The following is a 24,827-nucleotide window of genomic DNA, read 5'->3' as shown; positions in this document are numbered from 1 at the left end:
TGTGGGACCCTTACCCAGTGGCCGCAGAACGAACTAGCGTTGCAGAGGCTGCGGGCAGCTTCGCAACCCAGCGCTCAACCTCTGTGCCACCGGGGAGGCCCTTTTTCCACATACTTTTAAAATAATTAACTCAATTAATTATCTAAACAGTGGATAAGTCACGAATGAACACTATGAAGTGAGGTTATCTTTGTCATCCATCCTTTTCCAAAAGGTTTGTAATGTTTAACTTTGTTGTAAGGAACTTTCTGCTCCAGTCAGTGGTCTCCTCCTTGTCTGACCATGTGTTTGTTTCTGTCTCTAAGCTTATGCCATTACCTTATTCTTCTCATTCCCCAAACTTGAATCCTTATCTGTAGGCCTCTCTTTTCCATGAAACCTCAGCTATTTCATGCTGTGTTTCTTACAGTTGTAATCATATTTCGGTATTACTTAAGGTCTCTGACATTTTTTCTTGGCACCTAATATTTTGAGTGGTGATTTGTATGCAGTACTGCTGTATATGTATTTGTTCTTTAACTGGTCTGTAAGTTTCATAAATGTAGTTCTTTGTGGCATCAAATATTGAATGTACTTAGTAGATACTTGAGTTGATTTAGGAGGAGAGCTTGAATAATCTTAGCTTTAAGACAACCCAGCTATATATATTCCTTGAAATGTTTATGAATTTTACTATTAAGGACATGTAATTGGAAAAAAGTTATAAAGTCATGTAGAATTAAATGACTGATCTTTTCTAAAGAGTGGCGTGTTACACAGATTAGTACCAGTAAGACTGTGCCGTTGTTCTAAGGAAGAAGTAATAGTTTCTAAATAGGTCTGGTTTAGCTCTTTTACTAGGCTTCATGTAATCATAGTGATTTGTTCTTTGATCTCTGAGACATTCATATGACTTGCCAAATTTCCTTTCACTTTGTAAATGAATGTGCCCTGGAGCAGAAGGTGTGGGAATAAATACTGGAGGTGTGTATCAGCAAGCAGAAACGTGTAGGAAAACTAGTGGAAGGTAAAGATGGGTGGAAGAAAACAGATGGAGAGGAGTAGAATGAACCTCTTGAACAGTGGCGGTGACCTTGTGAAAACGGGAGGTACTTAGGAATCCAGAACTTTCCCTAGTGAATGCCAGGTGCCAAGCAGATCGCTTTATATGCTGATGTAGGTCAGATGGCACATCCATGAAAATTAGACATAAAGTTGATACCAACAGTTGTCATCTTTGTCAGCGTCATTGTTAGTGTCCACTTGGCTATTACGTGGCAGGCAGTCTTGAGCTGCTTATGGTCACTGTGTAATTTTTTACAATAGGGGGCTTTTTTAACAGTTGAGACAAAGTCGGCTTACAACAGTATATATTTTCTAGGAGTACAAGTTCACACCTTTTTACTGTAGGGGATCTTAACAAAACCTTTTTAATGCTGAGAACTCTGGCAGTGTGGATAAGCCTGTGGTTTCTTTCTCACAAAGTTTTAGAAGAATAAACAAAATATATAGGATCAGAAGTGAAATTGGTTATGTTGAAATACAGCTATCAAAATATTAAAAATCTGACAAAGTAATAGGAATATGCATACACTAAAATGCAAGAACTATATTGGTGGATCAGAAAATAACTTCAAACTAGTGGTGAGCAAAATCCTAATTTGGGATTTTTATAGCTCTAAGATAATATGAAATTTTCTGGTTACTATACCAATTTCTAATTGCTGTACTATTACTATTACTATAGTTTGTTTACATTGATCATTGAAAGAAAATTAAATTTTAGAGGATAGCACAAAAAGATGTCGTTTTTACCCCCATCCAAATTTACCAACTCCATAAATAAGTTTTTCATAGATCACAGATTAAGAACCCCTGCCTTAAAACAGCTCTGAAAGAGGCTCTGTCATTAAACCAAATAACTGGTGAGCAGGGATTTGAACTTGGGCAGTCTGGCTCCAAAACTCAGGATCTTTTTCCAGGTAAGGATATCCTACTTGTATTATCTTTTCCTCACATTTAGCTAATTTTTTTCCATAGAAAAAAATCTTAAGCATTATACTTACATGAAAACCAAATAATTTTAAAATGTTTGCTTTGACTATAAAATTGAAAAAAAAATTTTTAAGATTTGTTTATTTCTGCATACAAGAGCTGGGGTACAGGCCAGAGATGCGGGGTGGGGGCAGGGGGGTGAGAGGATTTACCAGAGACAGAGTGGGGAACAGAACAGGCAGACTGACTGAAATACACTGCTGAGGGGAAAAGCAGGCGAGACAAGAGAGCTCTGCTGCGACATGTGGGTTGCTCCCTGGCTGGCCAGGGATTGAACTCATGCTGCAGAGGCTGCAGATTGCTTCATAGTGTGGTGCTTAACCCCTTGCACCACCAGGGAGGCCCTGAAATTTTATTTCTGTGTGAGTGAAGGAGATTTACAAAGGAAAGAAATAAGGAAAAAGGAAAGAATTGTTAAAGCAGAGGTTCTCAAACTTCAGCTATCATGATCACTTAAAGGATTTGTGAAAATACAGTGTCAGTGGTTCCTCAAAAAATGAAATTAGAATCACAATGTGATCTAGCAATATGACTTCTGGGAATATACCCAAAATAATTGAAAGCAGTCTGGAAGAGATGTTTGTACACCCATTTTCATAGCAGTAGTATTCACAATAGCTAAAATGTGGAAATGGGTAAGCAAATCGTGGTCTATACAGACAATAGTTCACTGCTCAGCCTTCGAAAGGAAGTTCTGTGCTATGCTACAATGTGAATAAACTTTGAGGATACTATGTTAAGCGAAATAACCCAATCACAAAAAAGACAAAATGCCGTATAATTCCATGCGTATGAGGTGCTTAAGAGTAGTATGAATCATAAAGACAAAGTGTAATGTAGTTGCCAGGAACACTAGAAAGGGGACAGTGGAAAGTTGTTTAATGGACATAGGGTTTCCATTCATAAGAAGAATTGTTATGGGATGGATGTTGGTGATGACTGCACAACAGTGTGAATGTATTTCACACCACTGAACTATTTAAAGATGGTTAAGATATAAGTTTTATGTTATGTGTGTATTTTACCACAATAAAAAAAGAAAAATTATTTTAAAATTAAAAAAAATACAGAATTGGGTCCCAACCCTAGGGTTTCTGATTCTTTTGGTTTGGGGTCTGAGGATTTACATTTCTATCAAGTTCTCAAGATGATCTTGTACAATCACACTAAGTACCTTTCTGAGAGATTGTAGGATTGAAGAGATCAAGGGAGGAAATGATTTAAAGAGACACAGAACTTCAGCAGAAATTTCAGCCTCTTGAGTGTGGACTTTGGTTTTGTTTTGTTTTTTGGACTTTGGTTTTGTTTTGTTTTTTACAAATATAAAGGAAATCCAAGGTTTATTTTACATGGAACAGCTTTCTTCTTGAAAAGACTTTGCAGGCCTCCCTGGTGGCGCAGCAGTTGAGCGCTGGGTTGCGAAGCTGCCTGCAGCCTCTGCAGCGCTGGTTCGATTCCTGGCTGCTCCCTGGCCAAGGGTGAGGGTCCCACAAGGCGCGCAGACCTCTCCTGCCGCCCGCTGCTCCCCTCAGCAGTGTACTTCGGTCCTTCTGCCTGCTCTGCTCCCCGCTCTGGCTCTGGTGAATTCTCTCACCCTCCTGCACTTCTGACTGTACCCAGTGCTTGTATAAATAAATTAATTAATTTTTTAAAAAAAAAGAAAGAAAGAAAAGACTTTGCAGTCCGTACTGAATACTTGGTATATTACAGTTGAGGCATACACAACCCGCATTCTATCTGGCAACAGATAACCTCAAAACCTCAAACATCCTATATAAAATATAATTTCTATTTTATTTTTCTCCAGAGGACAGTTTCTCTCCAGCCCTTAATGACTTAGCTCCTGTACATTAATAGATAGGGCAGCACCTGTAGGTCTAAATCAGGGTGGGGTGTTTGGGCCTTACAGGCCTCACAAGAATAATTACTGACTGCTTTGCTGTGAATGGCACGACTCACATAATGTAATTTCACATACAGGTTGGGAAGCACATAGGCATCCAAGACACTTGCTTCTGAATATACTTTAGGCCTCCACTTTGTTTCAAATGACAAACTTCTTAAGCCTTGCCCTGAGGCATCAGTCCTTACAGTAGGAGCAGCAAACAGGCTATACATGGCCTTGGCCCTTTTTGACACATTGTTCCCTTTTTTCTTGGTACTTTGTCCACTCCACTCTGTCCTGGCTCTCAAAACCCCCCAGTGTGTGGACTTGAAAGGTTTTTGGCTGTGTCCTTTGAAATGGAAAATAGGCAGCTCCCCTGCCTGCCTATGGCTATGCAGGCATTTCTTTTCCCTTTTCCCTTTGCGAAGCAGCAACACCAGCCGCTCTCTAGCCATCTGCGTCTATGCAGGTATCTCATTTTTCTTTCTGCTTTTCCTAACAAACCCGTCCTTTTAAAATGTTTTTTTTTTTTAAAAAAAAAAGGAAATTGGAAAATGGCTAATCGCTCTTACTTTTGAAAGGTGGTCAAGTTGCCATCAATAAGTTGTAGCATTAAAATATGAATTTGTGTTAAAGTAGAATTCATGTTTTGGCTTTAAATACAAATTTATGGTATTAGTAAAAATTTTGGATTTTAAAATGTTTGGTTTTTATATTTATTGGCTATTTTTATCTAAGAAATGACCTGAATCAATAGCAAAATCAAGAGCACATTTCGTCCAGTGTGAAAAATAGAAAAGCTTGTAAGACTCAAAGTCTTGTATAGGGAATCAGGTTTATTTACCTTTCTATGCGAAGTCCCAGTCACTAGGAAACAAAGCTGTTGATAAAAAAAAAACAAAAAAAAAACTGAGTTTACTTATAAAAACTGTTCAGAGTGATTGTGATTGTTCTGCCATCTCTTAAGTCAATTTCTTACACTGTGATCAATATTGTTTGGGTTTATATAAGTGAAACATGCAAGTGTATATTTTGCCTTAGGCATAGTTTGATCCATGTCTCAAGCAAAACACTTTCCATCTTTCAGCTTTCTCTGGGTTATTTAGGCTCCACATGGTGAAACTCCTGGCAGTAATAACCTCACACTCTCCTTAAGCGTCTCACTTTTCTGCCTCTAGGTCCAATAGAAAACAGAAAGTCTGTGTACCAATTTTCCTGGCAAAAATTCTGAGTTTCACTCTGATAAAACCAATTGTATGAGCTCGGCCTTCCAATCACTGTAATCTAGCAAATAGGAGTGTCCCTTAATCCAATCTCAGGACAACACTTCTTGGAACTGGTAATGGGGAGAACTGAGTTCCTAAATCACATACATAGCTGATGTTGCGGATGAGAGTGGTTTTCCGTAGAAAGTGTGGAGTACTGTTTGTTCCTTAAAAAGGGAAGAAATCATGCTGTGTGTTAAATCACAGATTTGTACTGTCCCATTCAATCTATTATGATCTTGAGTAAACCCACCATTTTCAGACATCTCTTTTTCCTTCTTAAAAGGAGGAATAAAAGGACTAAAAGACTGAAACAGTTTGCATCAAGGAAGGATTATGGAATGGGAAAATAGGGAAAACAAGACCTCAGGTGATGTTTCTGGTCAGTTTATCAAAAGTTTAAAAAAAATTTTTTAATTAAAGTTAAAAAACAAAAGCCAAGGTAGGATTCATGTAAATATTTTGTTCCCTTTCCCTTTTACACTGCCTTGTAGGCTATTTGTCTAAAAACGTGACCATTTTTATATACTTTAATAGCACAAATGCCTCACCCTATTTTATAAATATTCTTTTCAAATTAGATAAATACTCATATGCCTAGTAAGGGAATACATTGGTTAATAAATTATTTAGAACCTAATATTTTCTGAACTATTATTTATATTAAAAATATTTAATCATCAGAAGCAATTATTTCTAGTTTAAGCAAATCCAGTAATTGTCTCTTTTATACAGTTTGCTTTCTCCAGCCTCTCTATTTTCTTGCTTGTCATTTTTTTTTTAAAGATTTATTTATTTATGCATACAAGAGCTGGGGTACAGGCCAGAGATGCCGGGGACGGGGGTGAGAGGATTCACCAGAGACATAGTGGGGAACAGAACAGGCAGACTGATTGAAATACACTGATGAAGGGAGCAGCGGGCGAGATAGGAGAGGTCTGCTGCGCCATGTGGGTTGCTCCCTGGCCGGCTGGGGATTGAACTCATGCTGCAGAAGCTGCGGATTGCTTCCATCACCAGGGAGGCCCTGCCTGTCATTTTTTTACTGACAAACTTTATTGTATATCAGGGTCTTCAGGACTTATTAAAACATTTCTTCTTAACATGCATGTATCTGTGGTAATTTCAATGGAACCTTAAAAGAAATTTCTTCTATGTACTGGGATTAATCCCAATTAAATTATTGAGTTTTCCAGAGCAATACAATCTTTCTTTTGTTTGTTCAATCACTTGGAACTAATAGATTGCTCAGTAAATGTTGCTGGTAATTTAATTTTCAGTTGCTTGGTTGTTTTGTACTATAAGTTTAAAAAATCTCCCATTTCATATTTATTTGTATTCTAAATTATAAATGTATTTTGGAGTGAAGTATATAGAATCCCGTGAATTTGAAATGTATCAAAAAGTAAGATGGGTTAATGGTAGAGTATACATATATAGCAAAATGATAAGAATTGTAGAATCTAGATGCTGGGAATATGGGTATTCACTTAACAGTTTTTCAACTTTAAAAAAAAATCTGAAATGTTTCATAATTTATTAGGAGAAAATTAACTTATACTTATCCAGAAATTATGATGTATATGGCTATACAAGTATTCCCATTAGATTGAAGTATGAAATTGCCACCAATATAGTTCAAAAACAGATAAATATAGGGGCCTCCCCTGGTGGCGCAGTGGTTGAGTGCTGGGCTGCGAGGCTGCCTGCAGCCTCTGCAGCGCCTTTTCGTTCCCTGTCCACTGGGGAGGGTCCCACAAAACAAAAACAAAAAAACAAACAAAAAAACCCAGATAAGTATAGGCAGTTTCACTTGATTCAAGTGATGACTAAAATTGGCTTAATATAAAATATGATTCACTTTAATACTGATTGTACTTACTGGTCTGGCTATACTTAGCAATATATATTTTTGATTGCTGAAATTAGAAGTTTATAAGAACCTAGAAAGTTTGTAGATATTTTGCCTGTATTTTGTTACCAAAATATACACCTCATTTCCCTCAATGTCTACAAAATTACATTGGTTTTGGTAATGGTTTTGGAAAAATGTATAAACACCTCAATTAACAAGTCTGTTTGCACTAGCATCTCAAATAAATTTTAATGAAAAAATTGTAAAACAGTCAAACCACAGATAATGGTGATAGTCACTGACAATGTGAATATACTTAATGTTACTGAATTATACTTTTAAAAATTGCTAAAGTAGTAAATTTTGTGTTACGCATATCTTACCAAAAATTTTTTTAAAGGTAGCATTTTTGGTTTTCATCAGTAGGGCTTTGGCTATTCGTGTTTTTTTGTAGTTCCATATGAATTTCATCAGTATTTGTTTTATTTCTTTGAAGAATGTCATTGGGATTTTTATTGGAATAGCATTGAATCTGTATATTGCGTTTGGAAGGATGGCCATTTTAATAATGTTGATTCTTCCAATCCATGAGCAGGGGATGTCTTTCCATTTCTTTGTGTCTTCTTCAATTACTTTGAACAGTGTTCTCTAATTTTCTTTGTATAGGTCTTTCACCCCTTTCGTTAGGTTTATTCCCAAGTATTTGATTTTTTTGGTTTCAATTGTAAAAGGGATGGTTTTCTTGATTTTTGTCTTCTTCCGATTGATTGTGTATAGGAAAGCTACTGATTTTTGTGTGTTGATTTTGTATCCTGCTTAAAGGTAGCATTTTTGGAAGGCAGGTGTGCTCACCACTATACTGGCACCATTGTAAGGCAGCATTTTTGGATAAACATAAAATAGTTTGAGGACCTAGACATCTTGACTGAGGTGGGTCAGAATGACTAAAAAAAGCTGCATACCTTCTATTTTTAGCCAGGCTTTAATGAACTATGGCTGAATTAGGAAGCTAAGTAAAATCACAATTTTGGATATTATTGCTGGGGATTCAGTTTTTTCCCTGTTCTAATTAAGAAGTTTAAATTGGAGGACACAACTGAAATTCATGTTCTACTAGAACTGAAGACCTCAATGAGCTGTACTACCTGACTAGTCTTTTACACTAAGCATAGATAAGCTAGTTAGTTATTCTATTCCAAATAGAGTAGTCACTTGTCTATTAAAGTGAAAGTGCATAGCAGGTAACAAGTTTTAATTAGCAGTTTCCAGTTTACTGTCAAACTTTGGCAGGGAGGGTCTCATTGAGTTAAATTGTATCCGCCCTAATGGAAATTGTAGTCAAAACTTGTGTTAATTTGGAGAAGAAATAGGGAATAGCTATAAATTAGACTTGAGAGCTATAGTGGAGAGGAGGCCAGAGTCTTAAAGATAATGTCATTATTTTCTCTTTTAATTCACAGAAGTTGCTGGGTGTGTTTTGCCACGGATGAAGATGATAGAACAGCTGAATGGGTGAGACCGTGCAGGTGCAGAGGATCTACAAAATGGGTTCACCAGGCTTGTCTACAGCGCTGGGTGGATGAAAAACAAAGAGGAAACAGTACAGCCAGAGTGGCATGTCCTCAGTGCAATGCTGAATACTTAATAGTTTTTCCAAAGTTGGGTAAGAAGATCCTTAAAAACAGCACAGCTATATGTGATGTTATTATATATAACTCTCTGGTCTCAAGTTTTTATGAAATTTCTATATTCTTTCTTTCATTTCCTAAAAGTCAGACATTTGTTTTGCTGATAGTCTATACTATTCTTAATATACTCTCAGATTCACCATTTTATCTCTGTGTTAAATATTTTCATTTGGTTGAGTGGATAAAGAATTTGGACATCTAGGCTTGACCTGCCTGAGGACAGGAGTGGGAGGGAGGGAGAAAAAAAAAAGAAAGAATGTGGACATCTTAACTGTGTGGATAAAATCAAATAACAAAACTGTAATAAATAGCTGACTAAAGAGCCTCATTCTCTGGAGACCACTGGTGTAGAGAAAGAAAACAACAGTGTATTTAATGCTTATCCCTAATTCTTCTGTTAATGAAGAAAGTAGAGAAATGTAAAGATTGGATGAAAGCATTAAACTCATATTTGGAATCCTATTTATGTGGTTGTCTTTCTTGAAAACTGCTTTCATTTTTCTGCTAATTGGCAGGCAAGAAATAACCAAAGGTCTTTGAGAATGAGGCTAGCATTGAAAAAATTATAGCAGACTGTTTAAAGGAAGCTGTAACCGAGTTTGAGAATCAGTTAGCGTGTTACATTGCAGCCATATGATATGATTTGGTGTTCTTTTTGGTGTTTATGCCATGCCAGTTGTTAAACATTTTTAATGTCACTCTTGGTTGTAATCAAGAGGTTTATGAAGGCAATTTGGGTTCTGGGAAGGTCAGGAGGAAAGAAATAACTATCAGGGAAGTAGAATTCAAGGAAAAATTCTCACATTTCTAATGTGAAAAGATTTATAATAGGGGCAAATAAAATGTTTGTTGGTAATTTCTAGCATAGTCCATAAGAATCATGGCTTCTTAAAAAGCAGTATAGTAGAGAAATATACTATTTTAATATTTGGAATTTGTGGCTCACATGATGTATCACACACCAAATTTTTTCATTATAGTTTGAAAGCAGTATTTTAAAATAATTTAAGCATCAGGAAAAGCAATTACTACTGTACTCTTTCTCCACATTGATGTCTGGCTCACTAAAGTTAAGATTTTATATTTAACTTAATTTTCCTACTCTTTAATTTTACTAAATTTGGTAATCCTACTTTTCAACTACAGGTTGTTAGGCATACCAGCAAGTATAAATTGATTCTATTAGATGTTTTAAATATTCAGATAGTTACAAAAATTATTGCACTTCTCACTGAAAATTACATATAATGTTCCATAAGGCATTGAGTTCACAAATGTCTGGCACTTAACAGTAAAGTTGAATATTTCAGTTTGAGAGATGGCAGTTGGGGTAGATAAGTACTTTGAGCTATATTCAATTCTAGAAAAAAGTTATTAGGTCTAGTGTGGTAACTGAATTTAAGGCAACCTAAAAATAATATATTGATTTCTTTTTACAAGAAAGAAAAAAAATGGCTAGATGTTAGGGAAAAGTCAAACTCTCTTTGGTTAAGTATTTTTGTCATGATTTAGTCTTTATATTTTGTCCTTTGGAATTATTTCAGTTTCAAATGATAGCTTAAAGGTATACAATGTGCTGCATTCATGTAGATCAGAATTTTTTTTTTTACTTTATTTTTTTTCTGACTTTATCAGTGTTTTGAAAAGTTTTATGTTCATTTGAATAGTTTTTATTAGTAGCTTTCTTTCTGACAAGATAGGAAAGCATAGTCTTGTATTTCTACTTTCTTGAAACAACATGCTGAGGATACCTGCTCAAATACTGAGGTTGGAATCATAGTCCCAATTTTTCCATGCAATTTTTAACACTGACTCAATAATAGGAGACTTATTGTCCAAATGACAGCTGTTGTTTTTAAGTGAAGCCATGTAAATTGACTTTCTGGTGCCTTGTTCCTCCTTGCTATACACATGGCTAGTGCTGTAGGTTATACTTAATCCCTATAGAGGTTTTTCAAGTCAGGATTCAAAAATAACTGTTGGTTAAAAAAAAAAAACCCTTCTCTGTATAGCATGTTTTCACTAATTATCAGTATTAAAAGTTGCCTGTCTATTTTTTTGCATATTATGTATAGGCCAAGAATTTGTTCATTTTCTGAACTTAGTGGTTTCTTGCAACCATAAAACAAAATATTTAAGGGCATACATTTGTGATAGTAATTGTTCTTCTATACTATAAACCATACATTTATATAATGTCCAGTAGTATCACCTAATTATAATATTTTATCAATAGATTTTCTCTCTAAGCCTATTTGCATTAATTTCGTAGCTGATACCCTTTCGTAGCTGATACCCTTTCGTAGTAGTTACCCTTGTTTTTGTTAAAATGAGTTAAAGTTCCTTTGATTGTAGTTTAATCTGCTTTCAGTGACAAAATTCATTATACAGACTTTAGTTTACTGGAGTAGTTGAATTATATGACTGCCTTAGTGACTTCTTGTCCCAGTTTTTATAATATTTGAATTCCTACGTGGTAATGTACAGTGGGAACAAGGTCTGCTAGTCCAAACTAATCACTCCTAATTCACTGATCACAGTCAATTTGAAGATAATACTAACATCATACTATTTATCATTTGAATTAAATGTTTTTTTATCACTCTCAGTCTTTTATGAACCCATTTGAACCATTGATTCATTTCCCTATATTTGGGTTTTAACACAATATGATAGTAGCAGCAAAATATGTATTTAACTCACGTGTAAGAGTTTGTTATCTAAAACAAATAATTCCTCCTGCCTATCCTTGCTGAGTATGTGAAACCTTAGAATGTCACAACTAAAAACCTAAAACAATTTCTTTGAAAGTCATACTTTTTAAGTATATTTGAAATGTTTGTGATCAAAACTTTCCACCCTTTTTCCTCACATTGCCTGTGGATCAGTTAAAAATTTGCTAGGGACCACCAATGGTCCCCAGACAACCCTTGAGAAACATTGGCTAAAAGAAAGACTAAAGGACGAGAGGAAAAATTGTATAGAGAAAGAGATGATAATTAATGTTCTATGGGATCACTCTTTGTAGCAGTTACTTTTTAAGAAAAAAAATTTTCATAGGGATTTAGCCTCAGTCTGGCTAACTGCTAAGCCTGTATCTGTATCTTTTCTGGTATTTAGTGGTGGCAGGAATAAAGGGGTGGTGCCAAGTACTTGTCCCTAATTGTTGATAGGGATGTATTACGTTCAGTAATAAAAACCATGAAGGACTCATCAGGCCTTCATTCCTTTCACTATTTACCACCCATCTTATGATTTGCTTTCTTGACGTGAGTTGGGTCTGCTGTGTATTTGTAGGTACTTAAAAACTACTGAAAATGTGGTCTGGAGACCAGCAACATTGGAATCATCTAAGAGATGAAGACCCTTAGTACCTTCCCCACTCACTTCCAGTTTTAATGCCTCAAAATTTGCATTTTTATTAAATCATCCAAAAATTTATATGCATTAAATTTAAGAAGCAGCTTTAAAACATGAAGGGGATGCCAACTGTTTGTCTACTATTAAAAATAAACATTTCCATGAAATTTGAGATCAATAGTAACCTTGTTTACCTACGCAGAATTCACAGGAGAGTATTTCAAAAGAGATCTTGATTCCCAAAGGTAAAAGGGACTGATTCACATTAGATTGCTTATCTTTCAACAGTGTTTTGTAGTTCTCAGTATACAGGTCTTCCTAACCATCTCATTATTGTCATGCTATTTTAAATGGAAGTATTTTCTTAATTGTATTTTTGGATTGTTTGTCGCAAGTATGTAGAATACAATTAATTTATGTATTTTGATCTTGTATTCTGTAACCATGCTGAACTTGGTGATAGTTCTGATAGTATCTTAGGTGGATTGCTTAGGATTTTCTATATACAAGATTGTGTCCTCTCTAAATACAGTTTTACGTATCATCCAGTCTGGATAGTTTTGTTTCATTCTGTTGCTTAATCTCCCTGGCCGCTACAATCATATTAGATTGACTGATTTTCATGTTAAACCAACTTTGTTTTCTAGGATAATTCCACTTGGTTGTGATATACTATCCATTTTAGATGTTGCTAGATTTGGTTTGCTAGTATTGTGGGTTTTTGTGTCTGTTGTCATAATGGATATTGGTGTGGGTTTTTTGTGATACTTTATACTGATTTTTTTATGGGATAATGTTGACCTCATAGAATGATTTGGGAAGTAATCTTTCCTCATAAATTTTTTGGTAAGAATTTGTGAAAAATAGGTATTATTTTTTATTTTTAGAGAGCTAATTGATTTTATTGATTTATTAATTGGGCAGCATCCCATCTAACCACTGCTGTTAATTCTACTTCAAACGTTTGTTGGTATGAAAGTTGTCTGGCTCTGGGCTTTTCTTTATGGGAAGTTTTTATTTTTTAATTACTAGTTTACATTTTTTAATCCTTAGAGGTCTATTCAGGTGTTCCTATTCTTGAGTAAAGTTTTCATAGTTTGTGTCTTTCTAGAAATTTGTCTGTTTCATCTAGATTATCTAATTTGTCAGCGTACAGTTCATAGTATAGTTTGCTTTTCTTTTTCTAGTTTGTAAAGGTGAAAGGGTAGATTATTATTTTGAGTTTTTTTTTTAATAAACTTTAATTTTCAGAGCAGCTTTAGGTTCACAGCAAAATTGAGAGGAAGGTATAGAGATACGCTGTATGATTCCCTGTTGCCACACATGCCTAGTCTCCATTGTCATCATACTTCACCAGAGCAATCAATACATGGATTACAATTAGTCACTAGTTCACATGATTTTGCTTTGAGTGTTACGTATTTTATGGACATGGACAAAGGTAATGGCATGTATCTTCCATATTTTAAATGAAATAGTTTCATTGCACTAAAAATCTTCTGTACTGAACCTATCAATTCCTTCCTTCTACCTATCCCCTAGCAATCACTGATCTGTTTTCGTACTTTTGCCTTTTCCAGAATGTCACGTAGTTAGAATTCCATAATATTTAGCTTTTCAGATTGGCTTCTTTCATTTACTAATATATTTAGCATCTCTGTGTCTTTCAATGACCTGATAGTTTATTTCTTTGAAGCCCTGAATAACATTCCATTGTCTGAATGTGCCACAATTTATCGTTCTCCTATATAATGACATCTTGATTGCTTCCAGTTTTTTGGCAATTACAAATAAAGTGGCCATAAACAACTATGTGTGGGGTTTTGTGTAGACATACGTTTTCAGCTCACTTAAGTAACAAGTGTGAGTGCTGGATTATGTGGCAAGATTGTGTTTAACTTTGTAAGAAACTGTCAAGCTGTCTTTCAAAATAGCTGTACATTTTGCCTTTCCACCAATAATGAGTTCCTCTTCTACATATTTGCCACCATTTGGTGTGGTATTTTGAATTTTGGCTATTTTAATAGATGTTTAGTGGTATCTCATTGTCTTAATTTACAATTCTGGTAGTAATACATTATGTTGAGCATCTTTCCATATACTTATTTGCAGTCATATGTTTGGTGAGGTGTCTTCAGGTCTTTTGGTCATTTAAAAATGAGATTGTTTTCATGTTAAGTTTTAAGAGTTCTTTGTATATTTTGGGTAACAGTCCTTGATCAGGCATCTTTTGCAAATATTTTCTTATTGTCTGTAGCTTGTCTTCTCATTCTCTTGGTCTTTTCTTTTAATATAGTCACTTCTAGCTATAAATTTCTTTCTTAAGCATTGCTTTGATTTTTTTCTTTGACCCATTGATTATTTAGAAATGGGTTCTTTCATTTTCATATATTGTAAATTTCCTACATGTCCTTCTGTTACTGATTTCAGTTTCATTCTATTGTGATCAAAGAACATACTTTGACTTTCGTCCTTTTAAATGTATAAGATCATTTTATGGCCTAATATGTTTATCCTGGAGGATATTGCATGTGCACTTGAAAAGAATGTATATTCTGCTGCTGTTGGGGTTCAGTGTTCTATAAATATCTAGTTGGTTTGCAATATTTTCAAGTCTATTTCCTTGTTGGTTTTAATTGGTATTAGCGTAGCCATTTCACTCATGTGTCTTAATAGATTAGTAATAAATTCTTAATTTTCATTTTAAATTTTCACTTCTGTTTTTCCCTGCCTACACACAAATACACACTCACAGAATTGATTAACATTAGGATTGAATTAAAGAAATAAGGAATGGGGAATACTAATGGGTTGGCAACGATGGGAAACTGTAGTTGTTTATTTTTTTAATTGCTCTCAACAAAACATTCAAACTTGTGTATAGAATTTGTTAAGGTATTTAAGTATAGTAGAATATAAAGCTTAGAAAAGATATTCACTAGGGATAACTCCTACGAGAAGCCTTTCATTAGTAACAGTGATACCAATAAGTGTCATTTGCTAATAGGTGTCTACTACTTGCCAGATACTATTGATCAGTTTGCCAATATTATTTTATTTAAGGTTCTCAAAGGCTGTATGTAGTAGAGACTGGCCTTCTTTTACAGATAAGAATCCAGGGGAATCCAGCAAATAAGGAGGCAAGATTTTAAAATGCTGAATTTTTTAACTGTCATTCAGCTACCAGTCCACATATGAGTAGTTTCAAGTATAATGTAATAAGCAAAATGCAAATTTGAATTTATTTATTATGTATAAATAAAGATTTTCTACAATTTGATGACACTGGGGTCAAAGGAGAAACATCATCATGCCCAAAATGAAGGCTGGGTATACTGTTGTACTAACAAGTGATCTATTCTCTTTTTTCTTTGTTTTGATATTTCCTGTTCTGGAAATGGAAAGGAATACCAACTACATGAAAGAGAAGATTAGCAACTGCAATATCTCATAGGTGGCAGTATTTCCTTTTAACTCTTTTAACTGTTTACATTTACTTTTTGTATTTTCCCTCCAGATAATATATTCATGTGTTCCAAAATTCAAAACTATTGGGGATAGTAGGATATTCACTTTCTACCATGTCCCCTCCCATGATGCCAAGTAAGTTTCTTTACTTGGAGGTATCCACTGGTGTTTCATTACTTGTCAGCAACCACTGTAACAAGTTTCTGGTGTTTCAGTCATACATTCTAGGGTGTTTCTCTTTTTCTTCTCTCTTTTCCCCTCTTTTCCCCTCTCTCTACACACAAACTCACACTCACAATATGTATAAACATTAGGATTGAGTTAAAGTAACAAACAAGGAACAGGGAGATACCCAGGTATTGTCAGCTATGGGAAACCATTTCCATGTATAGACCTAAAAGTAGAAAGGAAGTGAACTGTTAACACAACTTTTGAGAAAAGTTGTAGAGGATGGAGAGGCTGTTTATAGCACCTGTGATCTTAGAAAAAGAAATGCAAAATGCCTTCAGTGAGAGAGCCAGAGAAATAATTCCCTTAATAGTTTAACCACACTGATTATCTGGTCATTCTGCACATTGTTTGAATACATCAGAAGCTAGAGGGAAAGACTGCCTGGAGGATAGAATTTGTTTGGTCAGCCTCCCAGGCACAAAGAAAGGTGAAGATAAAGAGCAAACCTGGAGAGGCAAACAAAAATATTGAATGCATAGGTTAATAAATTGATATATTCCAGCTTAGTATATTATACATCCTATTTGTTCCACGTGTGTTTTTTCCTTAGCAATATATATGGTAAATACCATTTTATATTAGTGTGTAAACAGCTTCCCCTCCCCTTTACAGTTATATAATATTCCATTACGGTGATGTGTTGTTATTTATAGAATCAGTTTTACTTTTGATGGACATACAGGCTTTTTCTAATCTTTTACTAGATGCTATCTATCATAAACAATTTTGTGTAAAATAATTTTATGCACATGTGCTACTATATCTAAGATAAATGACTAAAGTAGAAATGCTGGGTAAAAGGGTATGTGCATTTATAACATTAATAGATATCATCAAATTGGCTTTTGTAGAGATTATACCTATTTAATCTTCCCAACAGTGTATTGGAGTGCCTGCTTTTCCATTGCCTTTGCCAACATGCTGCTATCAATATACAGAACTAATTATATTTGCTGCCTTAGCATTGATCAAAGCTCAGCAGAATGTTCACTCAGGTATTTTTTTCTCTTTTATTATGAAATATTTCATTTGTTCTAAAAGAATATATCATAACTACATACGAGGAATAAATATTAATAAACCATCTCCTGTTTACCTATCCCTCAGTGTTAGAAGTAAAATATCTTGGTGAGTTCACCTTTTTATTAAGTAGTGACTTTCATCTATAATAATGGCCTTTTTTCTTAAACATCTATATAATATAGAAAAGAAATAGTAATATAGCTCCTCCAGTTTTTTTAATCACCTTTTTATTTTAGGACAATTTTTGATTTACAGAAAAATTACAAAGATGGTGCAGAGACTTCTTGTATGTCCTACATCCAGTTTTTTCTATTATTAATGTTTTATATTAGTATGGTATATTTGTTATAATTAATGAACCAATATTAATAAATTATTATTAACTAAGTCCATGTTTTATTTGGATTTATTTAATTTTTACCTAATATTTTGTTCTGTTCCCAGATTCTATCCAGGATATCATGTTATTTAGTCATGTCTCCACAGGCACCTCTTGGCTGTAACAGTTTCTCAGACTTTTGTTTATGATGACCTTTACAGTTTTGAGGAGTGCAGGTCAGGTGTTTTGTAGATTATACCTCAACCGGGATTTGATGTTTTTCCCATAACCAAAGGTTATGAGTTTTGGGGAGCAGGATCACAAAGCTAACGTGACATTTCATCACAGGACAGATACATTCTATCAACATTAACTGTCAGTCATGATCCTGAACTTGATCATTTGGCTAAGGTGGCATTTGAGAGCTTTCTTCATTTTAAAGTTACTCTTTTTTTCTCCCCACCCTTTATTCCAGCTTTCTGAAATGTCTCCCTTTTCTCAACTTTTTTTTTCAGTTCTTGTGAATTTTTTGTTACATTTATTGTGATAACTCACATAGTTGGGGTTTTACTGTCAAAATGTGTGTGTTCTATTGCTACTTTTTTCTCCCCCACCATCTGTTTGATCACCTTCTGCACTGAAGTGTTTTTTCCTTTGATACTGTGTTCCCCCCAGTAAAGTTTTGTACTTTATTTTCCTATTTAAATGGTTATTCCTTAAGATGTATTACTTCTTCAGATATTTGCTTTTCACCCATTCTCACCTTCTAGAACTCTGTTTAGAGTTTTATTTTAAATGTTTTCATTTTATTTTTCATGTTTCTCTTCGAAAGTGTTGTCCATATTTTGGTCCCTCTGTTGTGTAGCATTGTAATTCTTAACTGTTACTCAGTTCTCAAATTCTTTTCTTAAGCAGTCTCTAACCTGCTGATTTTTCTATATGTTCTAGTTGTTTTATAAATGTGTCTGGTCATTTTTTTATAGTCACTTGTTCATTTGTAAATTCAGTATTTTATGATCAGATTGATAATTATATTATCTAAAATCTTTAGCCTAAATCTGTTGCTCATGATGCTTTATTTGAGTGTGGGAACTATGTTCATATATATGTAAAAGTTTATGTGAAGGAACTCCAGAAAGATAAGTATTTGCTGTGATAGATGCCAAGGATGGGATTGGATTAATCTCTGACCTAGGGATTTCTCCCATAGCACAAACAGATTTCTAAACTGAAATCAGCATGTCAATTACCTAGATACATATTCCTATAGGAAACTATCTTCCCCATCATACTTTTCTTCTTGAAGATAAGACTGGCTTTTTTGTTGGCTCACTTTGTTGTTATATGGACTTTTTTCCTCGCTAACTCTTTCTCTTAGGGACCGCTCCTCAGCTTTGTATGGACCCAAGACCCAGTGTGACTTGTAAAACCCAGTGTTTGAGCTTTCCCCATTGTAATTTTTTCACTGAAGAGAAATATTTGTCATGGTAGGAATTTCTATTTTCTGAATTTTGTTATCATTCATATCCTAATAATGCTTGGTGATATACTCAATCCCTTTCATTTCTAATAAACTAGTTAGATCTCATTAATGAGGTTATTAACATGACTTTTTACAAGACTATTTCATAGATATCTTTGTATACTTACTGTATCACAATTTGAGGCACATAATACATAGTTGTCTTCCAGAAAGACATGACAACTGACACCTCAGAAATACAAAAAATCCTAAGAGACTATGAGCCAATTATATGCCAACACATTGGGTAACCCAGAGATAATGGATAAGTTCCTAGAAACACATACCATAGCAAGACTGAATTGTGAAGAAGTAGAAAATTTGAACAGACCAGTATCAAAGAGATCATAAACCTCCCAGCAAAGGAAAACCCAGAACTAGAGTGTTACTCCGGTGAATTCTACCAAACATTTACAGAAGAATTAATGCTAGTCCTTCTTAAACTCTTGCCAAAAAATTGAAGAGGAGGGAATACTCCCAAACTCATTTTTACAAGGCTAGCATTACCCATGTGAAAACTATCAACCAATATCCCTGGTGAATATAAAAGCAGAAATTCTTAACAAAATACTAGCAAACCAAGTTTAATAGCACATTAAAAGGATCATTCACCATGATCAAGTAGGATTATATCTGGGTTTAGATAATGGTTCAACATCTGCAAATCAATAAATGTGATATGCCATATTAAGGAATGGAAGATAAAAATCATCTCAGATACAGAAAATACCTGACAGAAGTCAGTATCCTTTCATGATTAAAAGCTCAAGAAATTAACTGTAGAAGGAACATACATCAACAAAATAAAGGCCATATCAGATAAATATGCATACAAAATGGCAAAAGGCTGAAAGCTTTCCCATAAAGAACAAGACAAATATGTTCCATTCTTAACATTCCTACTCAGTGAACATAGCACTGAAAGTCTAAGGCAGAGCAATTAAGCAGGAAAAAGAAAGAAAATACATCCAAATCATAAAGAAATAAAATTATATTTGTTTGCATATCTCATAGAAATGCTATATATTTTAAAAAATACTAAAGACTCCACCAAAATCTGCCAGAACTAATAAATGTTATTCAGTAAAGTTGCAGGAACCAAAATCAACTTACAAAATAAGTTTCCTTACTATACACTAACAACAAACTATCTAAAAAAAGAAAATTTAAAAGACAATCCCATATATAATGCCAAAAGGAATAAAACACCGAATAAAAATTAAAAAACATTAATGTAAAAAATTGAAGTGACAAAAATAAATGGAAAGAGATATCTTGTGTTTGCAGGTTGCAATAATTAATATTGTTAAAATTCTCATACTACACAAAGCCATCAAAATTCCAGTGGTGTTTATCCACAGAGGTAGAGGAAAAGTTATAAAATTTGTGTGAAAACACAGAAGATTCCAAGTCATCAAAACAGTGCTGAGAAAGAAGAGCAAAACTGGAGGTATCACTTCTCCTGATTGAAAACTATCATAATACTTTGGTAATCAAAACAATATGGTACTGAAAAAAACCTGCACATGACTAATGCAGAATTAAAAGCCCAGAAATAAACTCATGCATATACATCAACTAATATTTGACAACACAAAGACTCTCGAAAAGGGTGGTGTCTTCAATAAATGGTGTGGGGGAAACTGGATATTCACGTGTAATAGAATGAAACTGGATTCCTATCTTTTTTTTTTTTTTTTTTTTTTTTTTGTGGGACCCCTCACTGGTGGCCGGGGAACGAACCAGCGCTGCAGAGGCCACAGGCAGCCTCGCAGCCCAGAGCTCAACCACTGCGCCACCAGGGGAGGCCTGGATTCCTATCTTTTTTTTAAGATTATTTATCCATGCATATAACAGCTGGGGTACAGGCCATAGGTGTGGGGGGTGAGAGGATCACCTAGACAGTGGGGAACAGAACAGGCAGATCCACTGAAATACACGGCTAAGGGGAGCAGTGGTGAGTCAGGAGAGGTCTACTGCACCATGTGGGTCACCTCCCTGGCCCTGGATCGCACTCATGCTGCAGAGGCTGTGGATAGCATCATAGGTTGCATCTCAACCCCTTGCGCCACCAGGGAGGCCCTGGATTCCTATCTTTTACCACTCACAAAATTAACTTATAATGGATTAGCTTTATTTATTTATTTTTTAAAAAGATTATTTATTTATACAAGCACTGGGTACAGTCAGAAGCGTGGGAGGGTAAGAGAATTCACCAGAGCGGAGAAGAGAACAGGCAGACTGATGAGGTACACTGCTGAGGGGAGCAGCAGGCGGCGGGAGAGTTCTGCGTGCCATGCGGGACCCTCTCCCGGCTGCCGGGGATCGAACTGGCGCTACAGCGGCTGCGGGAGATTTGCAACCCAGCGCTCAACCGCTGCACCACCGGGGAGGCCCATAATGGATTAGATTTAAATGTAAAACTTGAAACTATAGTTTATGGGGAAAAAATGGGTAATCTTGACATTTGCCTTAGTAATGATTTTTTTTATATATACCAAAAAGCACAAACAACAAAAGCAAAAATCAACAGGTCAAACTGAAAAGTTTCTTCATAGCAAAATAATGAGCAAAATGAAAGGGCAAACTACCGAATAGAAGGAAATATTTACAAACTATCTGATAAGGAGTTAATATCCAAAATCTATAAGGAAGTCAAACTACTGAATAGCAAAAATCAACCTGGCTTTTAAATGGTCAGAGGACTTGAATAGGTATTTTTCTGAAGAAGACATACAAATGGCCAACATCTCTATCAGGGAAATGCAAATCAAAAACCACAATGATATAGTTACCTCACATCTGGCTATTATCAAAAAGATGAGAGATAAGACTGGAGAACAGTGAACTGTTGTGCATTGTTGGCAGGAATGTAAATTAGCCACTTTGGAAAACATATGGAGAGTCCCCAAAAAATCAAAAATAGAATTATTATATGACCCAATTCTACTTCTTGGTAGATACCCAAAGGAAATGAAATCACTATCTTGAAGATATATATATATTCCCATGTTCACTGAAGCATTATTCACAATTGTCAAGACAAGGAAATAAGTTTCCATCAATGGATGAGTGGATTAAAAAAAGTGATCCATCCATGCATACACACATACATATATACAGTAGAACATATGATCATAAGAAGAGAGGGATCCTGCCATTTGAAATAATGTGTGGATCTCAAGGGCATTACGCTAAGTGAAGTCATAGAGAAAGACAAAATACTATATTTTCCCACTTACATGTGAAATCTAAAATAGTCAAACTCATAGAAAGAATGCTGACTACCAGGGGCTGGAGATTCTGGGAGTTATTGGTCACCAGGTACAAACCTCCATCTGTGAGATGAATAAGTTCATGAATAAGTAGTGTACATTCTTCTATCTTTAATGATACTGTATTAAATACATGATTAATACTGTATTAAGAGTAGATATTAAATGTTAACTAACCTTATTGTGGTAATCATTTCATAATATATATGCATCTCAAACCACTACATTGCACTACTTAGACATATATATATATATATCTCAAAAGCTGAAAAATGTATAGCTATCTTTGTGTGATAAGAATGATCAGTTGATGAAAGTATTATCTGCCTGATATAGCCAATAGTTCCCTATCAATTGCTACCTGCTGGTTTTAGCAGAGATGGGTAATTTATCTTTCATTGCCTCTAGCTCATAATTATCTATTGCATCAGTAAGTGGTGCAGAATGACCTTGTAATTCTTTTCATTTCTGCATTTACTAGCTTAGAATATTTATTTAAAGATGAACCAAGAAGGAATTTCTGAGTCAAAGTGTGAATTATACATAGCTTTTGTTAGATAATTGCCAAATTCCAGAAGTACTATATCATACATTTTGTATATCTGCTTGCAATAGATAGATGTGCCTGTTGTTCACAACTCTGTCAGTAGAAAGTGTTAAAATATAATTTGTTAGGTGAAGAAAGACCATTGTAAAGCAAGTGAGAGTGCTATAGATTGAAAAAGGGTACTAGAAACTATTAAATGTATTTCTCCCAAAATGAAAAAAAAACTTTTAAAGGGCTTCAATTTTATGCAAATTTTACATTTTTAATATTTTTATGCTATCTGTTACTATTTAAGAATTGTCTACCTCTAGCCACATGATCTTTTATTTCTTTTTTTTTTTTTTAGATTTCTTTATGTATTTATACAAGCACAGGGTACAGTCAGAAGTGCAGGAGGGTGAGAGAATTCACCAGAGCCAGAGTGGGGAACAGAACAGGCACACTGATGAAGTACATTGCTGAGGGGAGCAGCGGGCGGCAGGAGAGGTCTGTGCGCCCTGTGGGACCCTTGCCTGGCAGCCGGGGATCGAACCGGTGCTGCAGAGGTTGCGGGCAGCTTTGCAACCCTGCACTAAACCACTGCGCCACCAGGGAGGCCCCGGTCTTTTATTTCTTACATGAAGTCAACCTGTTAATTTTTTGCTCTTTCTCATGAAATGTCTTTTATACATTTCATGAAAATCAGTATAGACTTAAGAATTCAAAATTTTTTATAAGATTTTATTTTTATTTATTTTATGCATACAAAAACTGGGGTATAAGCCAGAGGTGGGGTGGGGCTGAGAGGATTCACCAGGGACAGAGAGGGGAGCAGAACAGGCAGATATACTGAAATACACTGCTGAGGGGAGCAGTGGGCCAGTCAGGGGGTGCTGCTGCATAATATGTGGGTTAGCTACCTGGCCTGGGATCGAACTCACTTCACAACAGCTAGCATGATAGCTCTGAGACAACCCCAACAATACAAGAGAGGCCCAAGAATTCAAATTTCTTTATATTAAGAGTTTCTAATAGTTTATACTTAGTTATCAGAGAAATATTTATTTTTGCTTTGCATTGTACCTAAGTTCCTTTGGGTTCTTAAAGAAAAAAAATTTAAAAACCAAAATCCTATTCCATAATGACTCAGTGTTCGGATACTCTGTTGTCAACATTTATTGTTAGACAACTCATTAGGTCCTTTGTAACCTTCATTTATATACTATCTTTTGAGGAAAATGACTATATCTTCAAAATAAGGATTTCTTGTGCTTATTGTTGGATCACTTTTGGTGTTGCTCTCTAATACTTAAAAGTAGATTTCTTTCTAAGCTGTGCCTTTTAACAGTGTAATGCTTTCTATGTGCACACTATAGATAAGTACAGATAGCTGAATTATAGGTTATAGAACCTTTTTTTAAAAAATTACTCATTATAGATGTAAATCCTTTTAAATCTGAAGTCTTCCTTCTCTTGATTCCTAGATTTTCCTTCCTCTCTGAGTTTTCCTCCTCTCCCTTACATGAGTAAGGAAAAAGGTCTTACCCTTTACTTTAAGGAAAAGGACCTGTATTTTACTTCTTACCTGAGAAATTCCTAAAACAGTCTTTTTTTTTTTTTTTAAATTTATTTATACAAGCACTGGGTACAGTCAGAAGCGTGGGAGGGTGAGAGAATTCACCAGAGCCAGAACGGGGAGCAAAACAGGCAGACTGACAAAATACACTGCTGAGGGGAGCAGCGGGCGTGGCAGGAGAGGTCTGCATGCCATGTAGGACCCTCGCCAGCAGCCAAGGTTCGAACCTGTGCTGCAGAGGCTGTGGGCAGCTTCGCAGCCCAGCGCTCAACCACTGCACCACCTGGGAGGCCCAAAACGGTCTTGTTTTTATTTTAACCTTATTCCATAAGTATTTCCTCAGACATTTCCTGACTTGGATTATACCTTCTATCCCAGAGTTCTGTCATGCTTAACTTGGTCTGCCATTTTTTAAAGAAGTAGCAGCTGAGCAACTAGATAACACTGAGTGTACTTGTATCAATAATTTTATATGCATATTAATTTTTACAAAAATTCTGAGATGGCAGGTATCTTCATTGAACAGGTACAGAAATTGAGACCCAGAGATAACAGTTTGTCCAAACTCATACAGCAGACTTTACCTAAACCTTACGCATGTCCTTGTTTGTCTCACCTCCTAAGGAAATACGAGCTCATATAAAGGAGGAAAGAAAATGAAATTATAATTTCAGTTTCCTTCTTCAAGGTTATATGTACCTGAGTTTTGTGGTAACTCTTTATACTGTTCCCTAAAAATTTGTTTTTCTTTTTTTTCTTTTTTTTTTTTTTAAGATTTATTTATTTATGCATACAAGAAC

At 35.1% G+C, this 24,827-nt stretch overlaps 1 protein-coding gene across 1 annotated transcript in view; it reads left to right on the top strand.

Moving 5' to 3' along the window:
* MARCHF5 (membrane associated ring-CH-type finger 5) overlaps nt 1-24,827 on the top strand; it is a gene marked incomplete at both ends in the record, with an annotated part of 46,252 nt that overhangs the window by 5,793 nt on the left and 15,632 nt on the right. The window contains 3 exon segments of the mRNA XM_084246107.1: nt 8,500-8,702; nt 16,667-16,716; nt 16,718-16,781. Of these exon segments, the coding sequence (XP_084102233.1) occupies nt 8,500-8,702; nt 16,667-16,716; nt 16,718-16,781 (317 nt within the window).

This window comes from Talpa europaea (genome assembly GCF_964194135.1).
Source record: "Talpa europaea genome assembly, chromosome: 10".
NCBI lineage: Eukaryota > Metazoa > Chordata > Mammalia > Eulipotyphla > Talpidae > Talpa > Talpa europaea.
This window is presented reverse-complemented; position numbering and strand designations above follow the sequence as displayed.